General features: G+C 42.9%; 1 protein-coding gene across 4 annotated transcripts in view; it reads right to left on the bottom strand.

Moving 5' to 3' along the window:
* The window catches only part of NR3C2 (nuclear receptor subfamily 3 group C member 2), a 175,313-nt gene that overhangs the window by 35,520 nt on the left and 121,253 nt on the right, over positions 1-18,540 (bottom strand). For all 4 annotated transcript variants that reach the window (XM_066632975.1, XM_066632976.1, XM_066632973.1 and 1 more), the window contains 2 exons: positions 6,192-6,518; positions 5,067-5,211 (listed from right to left, as the gene is read on the bottom strand). In XM_066632975.1, coding sequence (XP_066489072.1) covers positions 5,067-5,211; positions 6,192-6,518 — 472 coding nt within the window. The remainder of the gene's footprint in view (positions 1-5,066; positions 5,212-6,191; positions 6,519-18,540) is intronic.

The raw sequence follows: 18,540 nt of genomic DNA on the forward strand, positions 1-18,540 counted from the left end.
ACCATGACCCAAATGCAGGGATATCTGAGTCAGTAGAGACTGCATGGCTTCTGCTTCAACATGAGCAGGAGGAACATCTTCCTCCTTCTGACAAATAAACAGATTGCCATTGGATCTTGCAGAAATAGGTGGAGAGGATACCAATAAGATGCATACGGTATTCTTGCACTTTGCATACATCATGAGTAGGTGAGAACCACTGTCTCTATTTCATGGAGGGTCAAGGGGCACCTGAAGTGAATCCAGCAACTGCTTCACAACTGACTCACTCATTGTCAGACCAATGATTTGTGCTGTCAGAGCTAACAGTGGGGATCAGCTTTTCAGCATGCACGTACAGTGCAAGAACATCACTTGCCTGAGTGCCTGTTGTACCTTATTTCTACCCCTACAGTCCTTTGTCACGTAGGTTAGAAGTGCAGATCCATAAGGAGAAATCTGCTTCTCCCTGGGGCATTTGGTGGGCCACTGTGAGATACAGGAAGCTGGACTAGATGGGCCTATGGCCTGGTCCAGTGGGGCTGTTCTTTATGTTCTTATGTTTCTGGACAGGGATCCTGCCTTTGATCCGAGCACCTTTTTAGTTCTGCAATTTTTGCATTAAAATGGTTGTACAAATTTAAAGTTATCTTGTTGAGGTCACTACAATATCTAGTTACTGCCAAAAAACTAGAAATCTAATCAAATGTTCCATTTTCTTTTCATTTGGGTTTTATTTTCAGTGCCCAATGGGAATTGATAGGCATCTACATTAGAATCACAGTTCAGTCACCTCTATAACAGATGCCAATGGAAAAATCACACACCCTTTTCATATTTTGCTATGTAAGAGCGATTCATATGATAACAAATAGATTCACATCATGTAGCTAGAACCACTTGTCCTGTGCACACGCCAACAATTATGCAGATAAATATAATGGGTAAACTGTCCCATTCACAAATACAGAAGCTGTTTTCACACCACAGCAGCTTGAAAAAGTATTCTTATGATTGTAGAAACAGTAGCAAGCTCGCTGTTTAGATTATTCAAATCCTTTTTTCCACCAGGATGCCCTCCCTGGGATGGGTGGGAGGACAACTTTGCACTGGGTCTTTTTTTAATGATGTGACCCAGTTCTATGAGTACTTTCCTGAGAGTTGTGCTATTCAGAGGACAATCCTGGCCAGGCCAAACTCTGAACTCTCAATATCGATGGCAGAGATAGCACCTACTGTGCCATCAGGGAGTGAACAGGAAGCACTGTGGTTATCTAGTGCAAACCTTTGCCCCATGGCTCCAAGCAACTAGGTACTGGCACTGTTTATGGAAAATGTATAGTACAGTACTGTCAATAAGAATATCCAAGGTGTGGATGAACTTCTCATTGTATTTTTTGTTCATATCTCCATGCCTTTGAAAGTAGACATAAACACTTGTCCATAAATTATGGACAATATAGCAAACATACTTTTCTAACACACATACACGCACACCCAAACTATCAGATCAATAGCAATAATTATTTAGCCAATTGCTTAAAGAACAGAGTAAGACCTCTGTTCTTTAAGTAATTGGCTAAATAATTATTGCTCGTTAAAAGCTGATGATCTGTTAAGATTTATAAAGTTATAAAAGGCTTCCTAAAACTGGGCCTCATAGGATTAAAAGACTGAAAACTAAACCAGTATCAGTAAGAAAGGCAATCAAGTAAATCACCTGTGAAGGCAATGGAACAATAATCTTTTAAATACTATAATAACAGCAAATAAGCTTTCTTTCTCTAAAAATCATACAATTAAAGCAAATCTGATATGCTTACAAAATACAGCTTTTGCTATTACTTCCTCTCCTTAACAGACAGTGCAGAATTAGAATATGAGGAAAAATCATAAGATGAAACAGCTGAAAGGTCACACAGAGGTAGCTATAGCCTTACAGTCTGTTATGCAATGATAAACTCAGCGTTCCTGGGTTAAGTGCGTAGTCCATGAGTAGGTGCACATGACAATAGAAAGACACTTGTCTGCATGGTTATTTAACCAGAAAATATATAAAATTAATTAGAAAAGAACTTTTTAAAATCCTAGCTGTAATTAAGATCAAATGACTGGATTTTAATTAAAACTATGATTGTTTCTCGGCATTACCAACTTCCTGCTCATTCCAATTTGTGTTCTCTGTCACAGAGGGAGTACAGAGCTCTTTCAGCATTCCCAGATGCTTATAACAACCCCTCCTGCATCAAACCACCTAGACTGCTTTCCAATGTTTTCCATTTTTATTTGCTTTTTAACATTGCAATAGTTCAACCAGTCTCACAAAATTAAACTGTATTGTTACTTCCTGAAAATCAGCATCCCTCTTACAATGAAGTCTAGCCCATCTACATGGAAATAAATGTATGGCTACAAGTAGATTTTAGTTTATAAGGGAAAAGTAATACAGAATTGGTTGTTTAGGATTTCAGCCTCAGTCTTAAAATGCCTGAAATAAACTAGAAAGTGGGGCTGTCGTCCACTTTTCCCACCCAGTTGCACCGAGATAAACAGGCTGGGCTGAGCAGGTTGGGAGAACAATTCCAGCATGCTTTACTCAACCTGCAGCTTTCAGCCAGTGTTGGGAAAACCCAGAAGGGCCTGACTTGAGTCAAATTGCAGACTCACTGCCCCTTGCGACTCAAAAAAGCGTAACAACCGGGGAACTTTCTGAGTCTCCAAGTCATCCTTTAGTGACTCTAATGGACTCAAGTAACACAAGTCCCCCCCCCTTTCAAAAAGCCCGCTATGGAAAAAACTCTGCTGCTGCCAAGGGGTGTGTGTGCATCAGAGTTCTCTTTACTCTTTCCCCTGATGTCCCTGCCCATCTGTAAACAGGGCGGAAGAGGTGGGAGGGACTGCAAGAGAGTGCGGAAAGAAGCGGCAAGGGGGAGGAGGGTCACAAGCAGCAGCTGGGAGACTTACCAGGATGACCAGCCCTACTCAGAAGTAGTTCCACTTTAGCCAGTCATTCAATGAGGGTTGCTCCTCCAAGTAACAAGAGAGCCAAGAAGCCATAAGGTTGGAGAGCAGAATTGGGCAAAAGAGTATTCCCCTACCTTCCTTGCTAATTGTAAGGCAAGAAACACCTTGGGCTCCTGCTCTCCCTCAGCCAATAAAAATATCCGAATGCCCATCCTTTGTCCAATGATCATGCGTTCCTTCCTAACAGAGACGGGGGGGGGGGGAGCTCATACCCAACCCCTTCCCACCCGATTCATTAACCCATCCCTGCCACCCAGCTAGAACCTCCCTGCTGCTAGCTGTTGGAATGCTGGCCCCACAATGTTTTTCACATGGCAAAAACAGTGAGCAAGCACCCCCAGTCACAGGAGGACTTGAGTCAGCATGCGTGAGGACAAGTGCTGAATCAAGGGAACCCTGACTCAAGTATTTTTCAGAGTCTTCCACATGCACGACTCACGTCACAGAGTCAGCAAAAAACACACATTTCATGAGTTCCCAACACTGGTTTCAACATGGTCAGGCAGGAGCAAGAAGGAGATGGGGGTACTCTGCTTCCTTCTCCTCTTGCTGTGCTGGCAAGGAAGAGACAAAGGTGAAGCAATCCTGTTTTGACCATTTGTGGATGTGGACTGATTGGAAGTGGCAACCCCCAAACAGGAAGGACTGCTGTGGTACTTTGCTGCTTCTTTCTGCAGTGCCATCACTGCAATTCCTTACAGCCATGGTGCTGGAGGAAAGGGTGAGTTGATGCTGCTTTGATCCTCCTCTTGCATACTCTCAGGTAAAAAGGGGTTTGGAGTGCTGGCTGATCACCCCTCATCAGTTCACCATGTCCTCCAGCCCACTGCTTGAAATGCTTGCTTCAGTCAGCCTCATGGATGGGCTGGCCCTGCCATGCATCTTGTTTGGTATTAAATACATGGGCATGTAGAATGCCAACATTGTTAATTTTGCCACTCTCATCTGCACAGTGCACAAACATGCTATTGGCTCCACATTAAGCAACAAGCATAGATTAGTGCTTGTAAGGCATACAGGCATCATAGTTTCATCTACACCACACAGTAGTTTTTAGACAGCGCTTTGAACATGTATGCCAACCTGAGCATGCAGAAACACAATGAGTGATTTCTTGAGCTTTATAGTAAGTGCAATATAAAACTAGGAATGTTTCATTAAAACATCTTGGCTTCTTTCAAGACTGCAAACAAAGGTAATTATGATTATCATGAAAACTCATTGGCTGGGTGTATACTATCAACAAAAAGGACTATTCTGTGAACTGCTTAGAAAAACTAGCAAATTAGATGAATTTTTAGCATATCCTAAGCCAGGGGTGCCAAACCCCGGCCCTGGGACCACTTGCGGCCCTCAAGGCCTCCAATGAGCCTCTAGCCCTCCGGAAACTTGCTGGAGCCCGCACTGGCCCAACGCAACTGCTCTCAGTGTGAGGGCAACTGTTTGACCTCTCGCGTTAGCTGTGGGATGAGGGCTCCCTCTACCGCTTGCTATTTCATGTCTGTGATGCAGTAGCGGCAGCAAAGAAAAGGCCAGCCTTGCTTTGTGCAAGACCTTTTATAGGCCTTGAACTATTGCAAGACCTTCATTCATTCATATAAGTTGCACCTCTAGTATATTAATTATATACTAGATTATTAAATATAGTAAACTTATGTAAATTCATTCAAATTTTAAATGTAAATTAATTCTTTTTCCCCTGGCCCCCAACACAGTGTCAAAGAGATGATGTGGCCCTCCTGCCAAAAACTTTGGACACCCCTGTCCTAAACATTGAGTATTTTTTAGACTACAGTAGGTACCAAATGATAAGCAGATTTCTGTTAATCTAGGTTGTGTATCAGCTACACGTAAAAGTTAGTGGAAGGTAGATGGTTTGGAAACACAACTCTATGCAATGGCATATACAAATCAAATGGAAGAGTAGGAGGAAAGCTCTGCTAAAAGTGGTTTTCATGAGCAATTTCTTCTGTATCTATTTCTCTCAGGCTTTTCATCTATGCATATCAAATTTAACAGTGCTGTATTTATGCTTTGAAAAAGACATTTAATAGATAACTTACTCATTAAAGACTAAGTCAGGAGCAAAATAGAGAAACTGGCTGTTTGTATGTCTGTATGATCTCCAGCTCAAGGCAAATGATGATAGACACATCCAAGAATACTGGATTAGAGTAATTTGGTCCTCAAGAGGCAGGTTTCTAAAGCCTGGGGAACACGACAATAAATCAAAAACAACATTTAAACTTCAGTGGCATTTCAAGTGAACTACTTTACTGCTGTCTACATTTGAAAAAGAAAACAGCACTCCCTAGCATTTTGTATTTGTAACCATGAAATATATTGTATTTTTAAAATCTAGCAGTGGTTTATTTCTAAAGAGAGAGATGCTGGGGCTTAGAACTGCCAGGCAATTGCACTTCTACTATGAAGCCCTCCCCACTAATCCTAGATGAAGAGAGTGGGCCGTAGTAATTCAATGGTGAGGGAAATGCACTTGACATAGATTTAGAGGTAGTGTACTCTTTACTGTTATTTCACAATAACTACACCCTACTACTGAAATAGGCTCCAGAATGGATCCAAGTTAAGCACAAAGTGCTGCACACCTATGCCCAAACAGTCATAAAAATACAAAGCTGCCTTATATTGTGATGGTAACGTGCATTCTAACTGGCAATAGCATTCCAGGGTTGTAGGCAAGGGTCTTTTCCCAGCCCTAGCTAAAAATGCCTGGGATTGAACTTGGGATCTTTGGTATGTAAAGCACATGCCATATCACCAATACAAAATCAACGTACTGTCCTTGCCATAAATATGAAGCAGGATCCATCTTAAAAGGAAGCCAATCTATGGCTTTACTTAGAAACAGCTCTTATGCTTTCTATCCACACCGGACTCTTATACCATTCCCACTGCTATATTTGCACAAATTACTAAACAAATATTCACTTTATGTAGGCAACGGTTTATACAGTATTTGCAATTTAAGATAGTTAATAAGTTTAAATTCCCATTCAGCTACAAGACGAATCATATACCAGATTAGTGCTTCTCCACAGAAAGATATCCAATTAAATATTCACATGAAAAAAGTATTCTTATCAAATTGAGGGGGAGGGAGCACAGCTTATTTTTAAAAGCCTGGTGCCTATACCAAAAATCATACTCCACAGATGCATCCTTACCTGGAAGTATCTTTGCCCACTTTACCACCTGAATCATCTGCTTGCCAGCTAGACGGTTTAAAGTGGAGAGCAGGTGCTCTGCTGTATCTGGCTTTGAGCTATCGTATCCTGCATATACAAGTTCAGGTTCAATGTTCTCTAGGACCATAGTAGGTGAGGGAGTAAGTGCTGGTGAAACAGACAAGTGAGGAACAAGTGCTGTGTTTACAGAAGGTTCTTTTGCTGGAGCAATATACGTAGTTCCCTCTTCTGGACTTTGGGGTGGTGGCTGCTGCTGTGGTTCTTCATGGATACCTTTTAACTTGCCCAATTTCTTTGACTTGCGAGCTGCAAGAAAGCATAGGAAAATGTTTTTAAAATACTGGCCATGTCGGAGACCTGAAAATTCTCTCTCAATCACAAACACATCCCTAAAAAGAATAGGAATGCCATCTTCCAAGAACAGCAATCATGTCAAAGACTGAACACATTACTCTTTACACATTACACATTACACAAGAGGGATGGGCTTCACTTGAACCAGAATGGAACCAGACTGCTGGCGCGTAACATTAAAAAGGTGGCAGAGCAGCTTTTAAACTGATCCCTGGGGGAAAGTCGACAGGAACTGAGGAGTCGGGACTCCTCATCCCTATGGGACGAGGATGGGGAGGTTAGAGAACAACAAGGTAAAGGCAGAGTAGGAGAAGAAATTGGGAAAGGTAGCATGATGGGATGTGATAGATGGTTTGGCACAATGAGAGGAGACGGGGATAAAGGAGCTAATAAGCATTCCATGTACAAATGCTTTTATGCAACTGCCCGAAGTCTCCGAGCAAAGATGGGAGAACTGGAATGTTTGGTGACTAGGGAAAACATTGACACAGTGGGCATAATGGAAACTTGGTGGAATGCAGAAAATCAGTGGGATACCGCAATCCTGGGCTATAAACTCTACAGGAGGGACAGGGAGGGGTGTGTTGGAGGTGGGGTGGCCATTTATGATAAGGAAGGGATAGAATCCAGCAAAGTAGAAATTGAAGGTGGGTCAGACTCTACCATAGAATCTCTGTGGGTTAAATTACAAGGCCTGAGGAGCAATGTAATACTGGGGGCGTACTATCGTCCTCCAGACCAGAAACCGGAAGGAGACCTAGAAATGAGGAAACAGATCAGGGAGCTGACAAAGAGGGACAGGGTTGTAATCATGGGGGACTTCAATTATCCTCATATAGACTAGGTCAATTTGTGTTCTGGTCACGAAAAGGAGACCGGATTTCTTGACATGTTAAATAACTGTGCCTTAGAGCAGCTAGTCATGGAGCCCACTGGAGTCAACAGCCACCGGGTAGATGGGACTTGTCAGCCTGGGAAGGCAGCTCATCTAAGAGAAGGAAAACTCTGATCCCAAACCTCCACTGCCTTGTGGCTACATCCAGTTATGGAAAAGGCTTTAGGAGTCAACCTCGAGGCAAAATCTGGAGCCGGAGTCCCTGAGGCAGTTCATGGCTGAACACAGTCACGTTCTGGCAACTCCTGCGATGCCAGCCTTTCCATTGGACCATTTCAGTGATGTGGAGAGGGGGGATTTGCTGCATGGGTAACAGTCTATCCTCCATATCTACTTAACCCAGGCTTTGTGCACTGGAAAGGACACTCTGTTCCAGAACCACCATTCAGAGTGCGATACCATAGTCTTCCGAGACTGAAGGATGCCAACAAGGCATGGAGCCCACCAAAGGACAGGTGACTCTGGATTTAATATTGTGCGGTACTCAGGACCTGATAAAAGATGTCAATGTTACTGAACCGTTGGGGAACAGTGATCATGCTGCGATCCGTTTTCACATGCACGTCGGGGGAAGAATACCGGGCAAATCTCTCACAAAACCCTTGACTTCCGATGAGTGGACTTCCCTCAAATGAGGAGGCTGGTTAGAAGGAGGTTGAAAGGGAAGGTAAAAAGAGTCTAATCTCTCCAGAGTGCATGGAGGCTGCTTAAAACAACAGTAATGGAGGCCCAGCGGAAGTGTATACCACAAAGAAAGAAGGGCTCCACTAAATCCAGGAGGGTGCCTGCATGGCTAACCAACTAAGTTAGAGAGGCCATAAAGGGCAAGGAAGCTTCCTTCCGTATATGGAAGTCTTGCCCTAATGAGGAGAATAAAAAAGAAAATAAACAGTGGCAAAAGAAATGCAAGAAGGTGATACGGGAGGCCAAGCAAGACTATGAGGAACACATGGCCAGCAACATGAAGGGGAATAATAAAAGCTTCTTCAAATATGTTAGAAGCAGGAAACCCACCAGAGAAGTGGTTGGCCCTCTGGATGGTGAGGGAGGGAAAGGGGAAATAAAAGGAGACTTAGAGATGGCAGAGAAATTGAATGAGTTCTTTGCATCTGTCTTTACAACAGAAGACCTCAGGCAAATACCTCTGCCTGAACGGCCCCTCCTGACCAAGGAATTAAGTCAGATAGAAGTTAAAAGAGAAGATGTTTCAGACCTAATTGATAAATGAAAGACCTAATTGATAAATGAAAGATCAATAAGATCATCTCAAAAAGGATATAGTGGAAATGGAAAAGGTGCAAAAGAGAGCAACTAAGATGATTACGGGGCTGGGGCACCTTCCTTACGAGGAAAGGCTACGGCGTTTGGGCCTCTTCAGCCTAGAAAGGAGACGCTGAGGGGGGACATAATTGAGACATACAAAATTATGCATGGGAAGGATAGAGTGGATAGAGAGATGCTCTTTACACTCTCACTTAACACCAGAACCAGGGGACATCCACTAAAATTGAGTTTTGGGAGAGCTAGAACAAAAGAAAATATTTCTTTATTTGGTGTGTGGTTGGTCTGTGGAACTGCTTGCCGCAGGATGTGGTGATGGCATCTGACCTGGACGCCTTTAAAAGGGGATTGGACAAGTTTCTGGAGGAAAAATCCATTACAGGTTACAAGCCATGATGTGTATGTGCAACCTCCTGATTTTAGAAATGGGCTATGTCAGAATGCCAGATGCAAGGGAGGGCACCAGGATGCAGGTCTCTTGTTATCTGGTGTGCTCCCTGGGGCATTTGGTGGGCTGCTGTGAGATACAGGAAGCTGGACTAGATGGGCCTATGGCCTGATCCAGTGGGGCTGTTCTTATGTTCTCTTATTTTGAGGAAAAAACTAGAAAAATTAGTTAAAATAAATTTTCTTTTAAACAAATAACTTACACTGAAGCAAGCAAGCTGCATTAGTATCTCCCTAATATCATTCACTTTACATTTCTGCATTTTCTCCCTTGTTCACATAGATTAAGCTTGAATTATTCTCCTACTAGCACACCCTCATCATAAGCCACTTAACTCTCTTTGTTCATCAAATCACTTTGAATTTTTTGTCACGCTTTTGTTATACTCCTGATATTCTTTTCCAACTTTACTGAATTTTTATTTGCTACTTTTGAAATTGCACTGTATGCTTTTCCAGAGACAATTAACAGAAATACAGCAAGTGCAATAATTAACAAGCAGCAAGTTTCACAAATCACACATTTATGACAGATTCTTGGGCCAGTACAGGCTCCAGCAAGTTTCCGGAGGGCCAGAGGCTCATTGGAGGCTGGAGTCTCCCTGAGGGCCGCATTGGGAGTCCTTGAGGGCTGCAAGTGGTCCCAGGGCCAGGGTTTGGGCACCCCTGCTCCAAAGTAACAGGGTAGCTTCAAATGTTATCACTTTAAAAGGTGAGTCCTCTAAACATTATTGCCTTTCGTTCAGAGCTCTTCGATGCTTCTTAGAACACATTGCATAATATTGATGAGAACTTAGAAATGTCTTGTCCACAAAGCCCCTTCTGTTTATGGGAGCTTCAGTGTGGTCACCAGAGCTGCTAAAGTACATATAGCATGTTGTTGTTGTTTTTTAAATCCACACAACCTAAACAAATAATCTTTTAAAAAAGAGTTGCCGTAAAGGTGGTTAGAAAGTGAAAAAGTATATATGGTTTTTAGCAGATTTCTACAGCTGTAATGAATAGAACTTTTATCTTCCAGAACCCATGTACCACAAACTCAGTGAGGACATGGATTTGGTCAATGTACTCAATTAAGGTTTTTTGTACAAGGAGAGACTTTTGACAATCACCTCAAGATAGTGACCCATGTTTTTGTGGATAAACAGTTCATTATGCATCCATCTGCCTCTCCACTATGTGCTCAGCCTGAAGAACAAGTGCTACTCAGAAAGTCAATGCCAACAATTTAAAATGTTTCTAGATAAACTCTGCAGGGTCCTACAAAATAATAATATGCCACTGAACAACACATACATTTGCAGAATTAATTTTTCTGACTCCATGCCTTAATAGCAAAAGGGTTTGTGGTTGAGATGGTATCTAAACATTTATTGTAATTAACCACATTTTCACTTAGACACACACACATTTCACATGTTTGACTTTTATCTTTTAAGTATTTTTGTAATTTTGATTTTGTTTTGATAGGATAGCATGTTGCATTCTTGATCTTCCATTCCATTCACCTAGCATGGAAAAACCTTCTATCCATGAGAATACATGACTTTTCGTTTGTTTTCTTTCTAGGATTGTGGTTTAATTGGTTCAGTGAAGCCGGTTTGCAGTGAAGATACTCCAACAAATCAAATACCTGACTTGTCGAGTGCAATTTTATGTATGACTATTCAAAAGTAATCCTCATTAAGTTCAATGGGACTTACTTCCAGAAAGTGTGCATATGACTGCAGCTTTAATGTGGTACACTTCATATTTTTGTTCAAAACTATTTTGAAGAGAAATTTGGCATTGGTAAAGCAACTGCACTCTCTTCTCAACCCCAGTGTTTTCATCAAATCTTCCTCAGGAACACAAAGGTTAAATGGACTAATCTTCTAAATACAGAAACTGTTCAGAATGGAAAGCTCAATACCAAGAACAAAACCAATCTTAGAGTTGTAACAGTTTCAGCTTCAAAAAATTATTTTATTACAATTGTGTCCCAGCATCTGTGGGGGTTTTGGTCCCAGAATCCCAGTGGATGCCGAAACCTGTAGATAATCAAATCCGTGGGTCACGGCACTCAACCCTCCAAACATGACAGAAACACAGCTTATGTCTAGAGGGTGTTCTGAGGGCCAAAAATCATTACTTCTGGTTTTCAGCCCTTGGATTACCCTCAGGACATGACCAGAGTTTTGCTCTGGTCGCGTTTAGAGGGTTCAGGTCAGGCCTGGTTAGGAGTCAGCCCAGATCAGGGACCCGCACTGAATCAGATTCACAAATGAAAAATCTGTGAATGATCAGGTACCACCTATATTTAATAATTATCAAACTTCATGATTTGGAGCTTCAAAATATTATTGCTCCTAAAATTCGCCAAAGTATCTTGGACCACACAGCCTCCCTCCTCCTCCCCGCCCCCCACGCCTATCTTTTCCGCTTGTGTCGGTGCAGGCGGGCCGACACAAACGGCGGAGGGGAAGCCAGTGCGGAGGCTTCTGTCAGCCTCCGCAGGTTGGCGCTTCTTGGAGCGCTGGCCTGGCTTCCCCTCGAGGAGGCGCAAATGTGCTTTACAGCATGTTCGCGACCCTCCCTATCTAAGGGTTAAGAGTGCGCCCTTAATTTAATGACAACTGTATAATCAAATGTATAGCTTCCCTGATATGCTTGTATTATTAGAAGTTATGAAATATATAGATCTATATATACACAAAATGACAATCTATAGAAAAATGTATACAACCATCATCATTCTCTTTCTTTCTCACTACCAATACTTTCTTCTGCAAATTTGTATACTGCATTCATTTATTTACATTGCATGGAATGAATGCCAATATATCTTGGACAAACACATAACATAATGGAGACTGAGGAAACTTGAAAATCTTTTCATTGTACATTAAGTGGCCAAGTGTACCTAAAAATTCTTACCATCTTTTCTCTTATAACTTGAATCTTACATGGTCAGTAATTTATTTCTTGAATTTATTTAGTTCAAGACAACCATGAGAAACACATCTAAACACATGGACACTGGAGAGTAAAGGGCCAGACCAGAAACACGGCTATTTATGGGACTGATGGTAAAAGGCCACAGACTCAGGAAGGCCACATTTTTCACTGAATCATGTAAGCACTTCCCCTTAATTAATCAATGGGGTTCAACACTCCAAATATGAATGGAGCCTTCAATCACAGGTTCCGAAAGTGTCTGTCTCAATGTCCTGAGGCATTGCAAGGCACTCACTGGGGAGCTGCAGGATAGAGACTCTGCATGCCTGAAAAGCCCTCCCGCTTGCCCTGTGCCCCTTACCACTGTTTGTAGAGATGCTTCCAGTCACTAAACCCGAAAGTGCCAATGACATCACCAAGCAGTTGTGTTACACATTATTGCCACTCCCTTCCGGGTGCCGAGTACTGCAACAAAGGCAAGTTTGGGAAGCACTGCCTTAAACGAAAAAAGAAATTTCAGGTATCCAAAATGTTTCAAGTATCCAAAATGCAGATGAAGTCTTCCAGGCATACATCCTGAGGGAACAGCATATTTGATGTCTTGTGAACAAAGCTGCCTCCTTTGACTTGGGTTTGGGAAGAGCAACTTTTGTAAAACAAAGGGAACAAAGGTGTAAAACCTTTTACACCTTCAAAGGTCCTCACCAACTCCACGTCTGAGCTCCAATCGAGAAACAATTCAAACAACCCTCCAACCAATCATAGTATCAGCTGGGTGGGAAAATAAAGGCAAAACCACCTAGCAAGTGTCCTTAACTAGCAACAGAGGACCTCCTGATCAAGTCACCCCACCTAAATATCCCATGGGCAAAAATCTTTAAAAGCTCTGAGCACTAAAGTTTTGTGCTCTTTGCTTCCCCATCTTGCTGTCCATTTGTGCAGAATTAATCTGCTGGTGCTGCATCAAGACACCCATGTTACAGACTCCATCTGAAAACCACTATGTCAGCTGGCATCCAGGACAGTAACACCCCACAACCTCCCTTTCCTTTCCAACCTTTCCTCTCTCCTTTTGTTTCCTTTGATGGCTACCAAAGCCACTACGCCAACATGGACTGCTCAGCTAACCTTGTGGGCTGCTTCCCTCTCTCCAAGCATTCCACCTCCCTTCCTTCCAAGAAATGCAGCTTGGCCCTTTGCCCTGCTCCCTTCAAGGCTCCTGCCTCATAGCTCTTTGTCCGTGAAACCCCTTTTTGAGCAAGGAAGATTTGATTGCTTGGCACCTTTACCACCACCATGGTCCCAGCAATGCAACACAATGCTTTCAAATCTCACAGAATAAGGATAGATAACCTTGGTCTGCAGTGCAGCCTCCCTCACCAAAGACGAACTAAGTCCCTACTGTTTTCCTCATCTTTGTCACACTGACTGCACACTTGGTGCCTGTTGCTTTCCTCTCTATCTCTGAGTGCTACGTGGCATGCGTACAAACTTTTCTGGATTTGGTACTGTTTTGTTGGAGTCTTAAGAACAGCCTTGGGCCTCCTTCTCAACACATCCCCATAACTAATCTGAACAGAGACTAACAGCAACACAAGAACTGAAAAATATTCCACTTTGGAGACTTGGGCTACAGATTATGAGTGGTTGTTCAGTGGGAGAACTCGCTGCCTCACTGCAAGTGGGTGAAGTTCATTCAGCTATTTTAGTTTGGTCCAGTTTGAAACACCCCCCCCCCTTTTTTTGTTTTTGAGCTCTAAAGTAAACAGTTTGGCACCTTCATCCATGTCCCCATTTTCTTCCTTGCCAAATTATACAGTCACTATGAATAGGCTACTATACAGGGTCACAATTGTTTCACCCTCTATGTGCATGTTACATGAGTTTTAAAGGGCACCATCAGTAGCATGTGATAACCGAATGGATGCAGGTACTCTGCTATGATGACTGCCCTCCTCTTGTTCCCAATAGTTTCCCTTTTAAAAAAGTACCAGTGTAAAGTCAATCATGGATGAGGTTACTCTCATACCATTACTATGTACTCTCATACCATACTATTGCGGAAACACCACACAGCAAAGCAGACAGGTCATTTTGTAGATTCACTTTCTCCCCTCTCTGCATATAATCAGGGCAAAAGCCCTAGCCAACCCACCTGCTGGGAATGGCATGCACCAGCTGATTGTGCATCAGAGTATAGCTGACCAGATCAAGGGACACATAGGAATGCTCTGGTGGTTGTAAACATCAGACAGAACCCTGACATTATTAAGCCTTGGCTTCTTAAGATCCAAACACATTCATGTGTGTTCTGGCTTAGCTACCATAGAGAATGCTTCTGTATGTGGTCAAGGTCTCACCCACCTTTCTGATGGATGTGACTCTGAGTACATACACCAGTGGTACTCAAACTTTTCCAGCCAATGGCTCCCTTGACCCCCGTGGCTGTTGGCCATGACTCCCCATCATGTTCCTAAGAGCTGGAAGTGACATCATTAAACAGGAAGTGGCCAGAAACATTAACTAAATTAAATATATTATAATATTTATTATAATATAATATTAAATATATTAATATTAATTATATTAATCATATCATTAATTAAATGCAGATCTTAAAAATATATTATTAATACAGCAATATACATGCTTTATAAATGATCAACTGCTGATCACTGCTGGAGACAGGATGCTAGAGTAGGTAGATTTTGTCTGGTCTAGGAGGACTCTTTTTTTAAAAAAACTTTGTAAGCATACCAATAGAATTGTTTTATCAAATGAACTTTGTGAACAACCAGCCTGACCAACATTACACACACATACCCCTGTGGACCCCAATCCAACTAGTCATTTCTCCCATTCTCCTTGGATAGGTTTGAACCTTTTATTAATTTAATGAAATTAAATTTTTCCAGCAGCTGGTGGGGAAAACAAAAATAGGCCATGAAAATATATCAGAGCTGATAAGGGTTTGGTTAGGAAGCTGATTTGTCTCCTATACTAGGAGATGCACAGCTCAAACCTATGCATGTCTACTCAGAAGCAAGTCCCATTAGAGTCAATGGGGCTTACTCCCAGGAAAGTGTCGATAGGATTGGGCTGGCAATCACTTCATCAATGGCTGATAAGTATTCCCTTGAAATAGCAAGATTCATCACTTTAAAAATACAGCCTTTCCTCTTCAGTCAAACAACAAGATTAATAAATCACTTGAAAAACATTACCCTTTTTCTGCTCCTGGCCAAGTAAAGAGTGTGCTTGTCTCTCCCCTCCCCCTTTGCCAACTGCATGGAAGCAACTTTAAGAGTCCTGATGACTGGTAAAATAGGAAGCGTTTTATTTGGGGAGGGGGAGGAAACCGGGAAGGTTTGGAGATCCAAAGGGGGGAGTGGAAGAGGGAGGGGGTTGAAAAGAGAGATTTCACTTTGATGAGAAGTGATCCCAGGCTGGGAACTAGGAACCAACCAGACAAGGATCAGCAAGGATTAAGGACTGCAAGCTGAGCAAACATGCAGCGAACACAGAAGGCAGCAGCCTGGGAGGGGAGGGAAAAGAGGGTGGGGCATTTCTTCTGCTTTCAACTCCGGTTTCTTCTGCTTTAAAAAAAAAAGCACAGATGATGGTCAGAAGACAGGCTCGTATTCTGCCCGGGGGTGTGACTGTATCACTGAGTGAGGATATCCCGCACCTCCCCTTTGAGTTCCTGGCACCTCCCTAAAGAGCTGCGCCTCACAGTTTGAACAACACTGACATACACCTAGGGACCAGTAAGATAACCATGTTAGGAAATTACATTACAGGTTGAGCCTCATGGATGGCAAAAAAACGCACAATAGCAAATCCATTTAAAAAACAAAGTTCCTTTGCTCCTGTGATTGAAAAACAGCCTTGCTGACCTTTGTGATATAAGATAAGAGTCAATAAGAGACAATCCATCAATCAGGCCTTCTCCAAGCACTTACAAAGGCGCTTCACTCAGTCCCTCCCTTCACCAATGCAAAGTAATTCACCTTCTTCACCTTTCTTTCTCAGGGGGAAGGGAGGGGTTGCCTGGAGAGAGAAAGACTGATGGATTGTCAGCCAGCTGCCCTCTCTCTCATTAATGTTATGTGTAGAACCTGGGCTCAGTCTGAGGAGGACCTGAGGGAAAACTGCTGCAGGAGAGGAGGGAAGGTAGAGGCTGCTGTGTGCAGAGGCCTATAAAAGGGGCTGCACAAGCGAGAGCTAGATTAGACCACCAGGGAAGAGCTACTGTGAGGAGCCTCGTAGAGCAAGCTCTGTGGAGGAAGAAAGATCGCCAGGTGAGCTGGGAGAGAAGGAGCTGCAGAGCAGAGCTGAGGAGAGAGAGCTGCAGCAAGGAGCCCCTGGGAGAGCCAGGGAGCAGCCAGCCAGCCTTTGCCTCAAGTCCTGCTGCCTCCTGCCTGCCTCAGGTCCTCAGTCAATCAGGGAATTTGGAACGAGGGTGTTATCATTTTGGTTCAGGTTCCATTCCTCACAATAAAAGCCTTGAACTTACGTTGGTTTCAGTGGTCTCTGTCAATCCTGCATAACATTAAGGAGGCTATTATTGAACTGTTCAGTTTTTTAAACTGATTTTAAAAGGGATGCATTTTTCCCCTTCTCCAGGGATCAGCACATTTGCAGTGACCATTCGTGTTGAGTCAAATTCGTGTATAAAAAATCTGTATATAAAAAGACTGGACCTGTACTTTGTGGTTGGCCTGTAGTCATCTACTTGTATTTTTACTAAGATCTGCACCTGTGCATTGCAAATGCCCATATGTTTTCCAGAGCCTGCTTGTTTCATTTCTGCTTTGCACAATGCAACCCCCTTGCATTTTAATAAACTCCATTTTGGGGTTCTAATCCTTATTTTGCAAATTGTGTGGTTGAACTCAATCAGAGGTTTGTCCCTCTACTCTTGGACCCCAGGTTACACACTACCTCATCATAGAGCTATGGGAATTCTGAAGGTAACTGGGAGAGAGAATTCTGAGAGATTTTTCTCTCTCTTTGTTTTATCCTAAAGGTGGCAGCAGCATCAACTGAGTTTTGGACCCAGACATAGGGAAAGATTAGGGAGGAGGAGGAAGGCACTGGCATCAGGGCTTCCCCCACCCCAGATCACCACAGATTTGGTTTCTAGTCTATGCTGCTGTTATAAGATACAGAAAAACGCATTTAAGTTGGTGTATCTTTTTATTTGTGATACCTATTACACAAATACGTCTCAAAACACAGGCAATAATGAGCAGGCACCCCATTACTAAGGGGAAGGCCAGGACACACATCTTTTAAATAAACACATGAGTTTTAAAGAAACTCTGAAAAGGCACCTCTTTGCATACGTTTGATGCATTTGTTAGAAACAATGTTTTTCCATATGTGTCTGCGCGTGCCCAAACAGGTTTTTGAAATGCCTAACTCTGAAATCAGTAATAATAATTACCTTCTCTGGGACATCAGACTATATTCGTAGTCACACTGGTTTAGTAACAGCCATATGGAATCTATTTGAAGCATATTTGTTTTGCAAATGCATTTTTAATAAGAAAAATTGAGGAACTCCTTTATGTGTGTGCACGTGTTTTATAAACCATACTTTACACAAAAGGATAATTCACCCAAAACAGAAGCCAAACAAGACTGAACATAGTGCTTCTCTTGCAAACAGAAATGTATTCTTCCGTAAATGATATAGTCTTATTAGTATCCAACAGAAATCATTTGTCTGCAAGGATAGTATCACACTGGCAATCCAATCCTAACCTACGTTGGAACAGGGAGGCCAAGAGGCCTGTGTTGTATCCAGCACAGGAGGTAGCTGCCACGTAACTCAGAGTAAGGGGATTTTTTCCCCTTAACCCTGTGTCACGGGCCCACCACCCCATGGGGCTACTGTGATCTGCGCCAGTGAAATCACTGGCACAAGTCTGAGCAGCTTGGTGTAATACCAGGCTGGTTAAGAGGAAGTTAGGATCAGGTCCAAGTTGCCGAGGCCAGTCCCACTTCCCTCCTGGACTGCCAGGTGGTGGATAGGTGAGTGGGGGCGTGGGAGGAAGCATTCTGAGGCAGAAGGTGGCATGGTGGGGGAGGGAGCAGGGAGGAAGGGGGCGAAGCTGGCAGAGCTCCACTCCACTCCACTCCACTGGATACTGAGCCTCATGTCAGGCCACGCGACCTAACACGCTGCTATCTGATTCTGTGACAGCTCCAGAGCTGCAGTGGCTGCCTGAGGCGCTCTGGATGCTGTGGCAGCCATGTTTGCTCCCACGGCAGCCCCTGCTCCGGGCAGCTCAGGATTGGACTGTCGGTAGCTTATAAAATTAAAAATACAAAGTACAACCTGGAAACAATTAAATCCAAAGCAACAGAACTGTAGCGAATAACAGATTAAAAACCAGTAGCATAAAA

Source organism: Tiliqua scincoides, chromosome 6 (genome assembly GCF_035046505.1).
Source record: "Tiliqua scincoides isolate rTilSci1 chromosome 6, rTilSci1.hap2, whole genome shotgun sequence".
Taxonomy (NCBI): Eukaryota; Metazoa; Chordata; class Lepidosauria; order Squamata; family Scincidae; genus Tiliqua; species Tiliqua scincoides.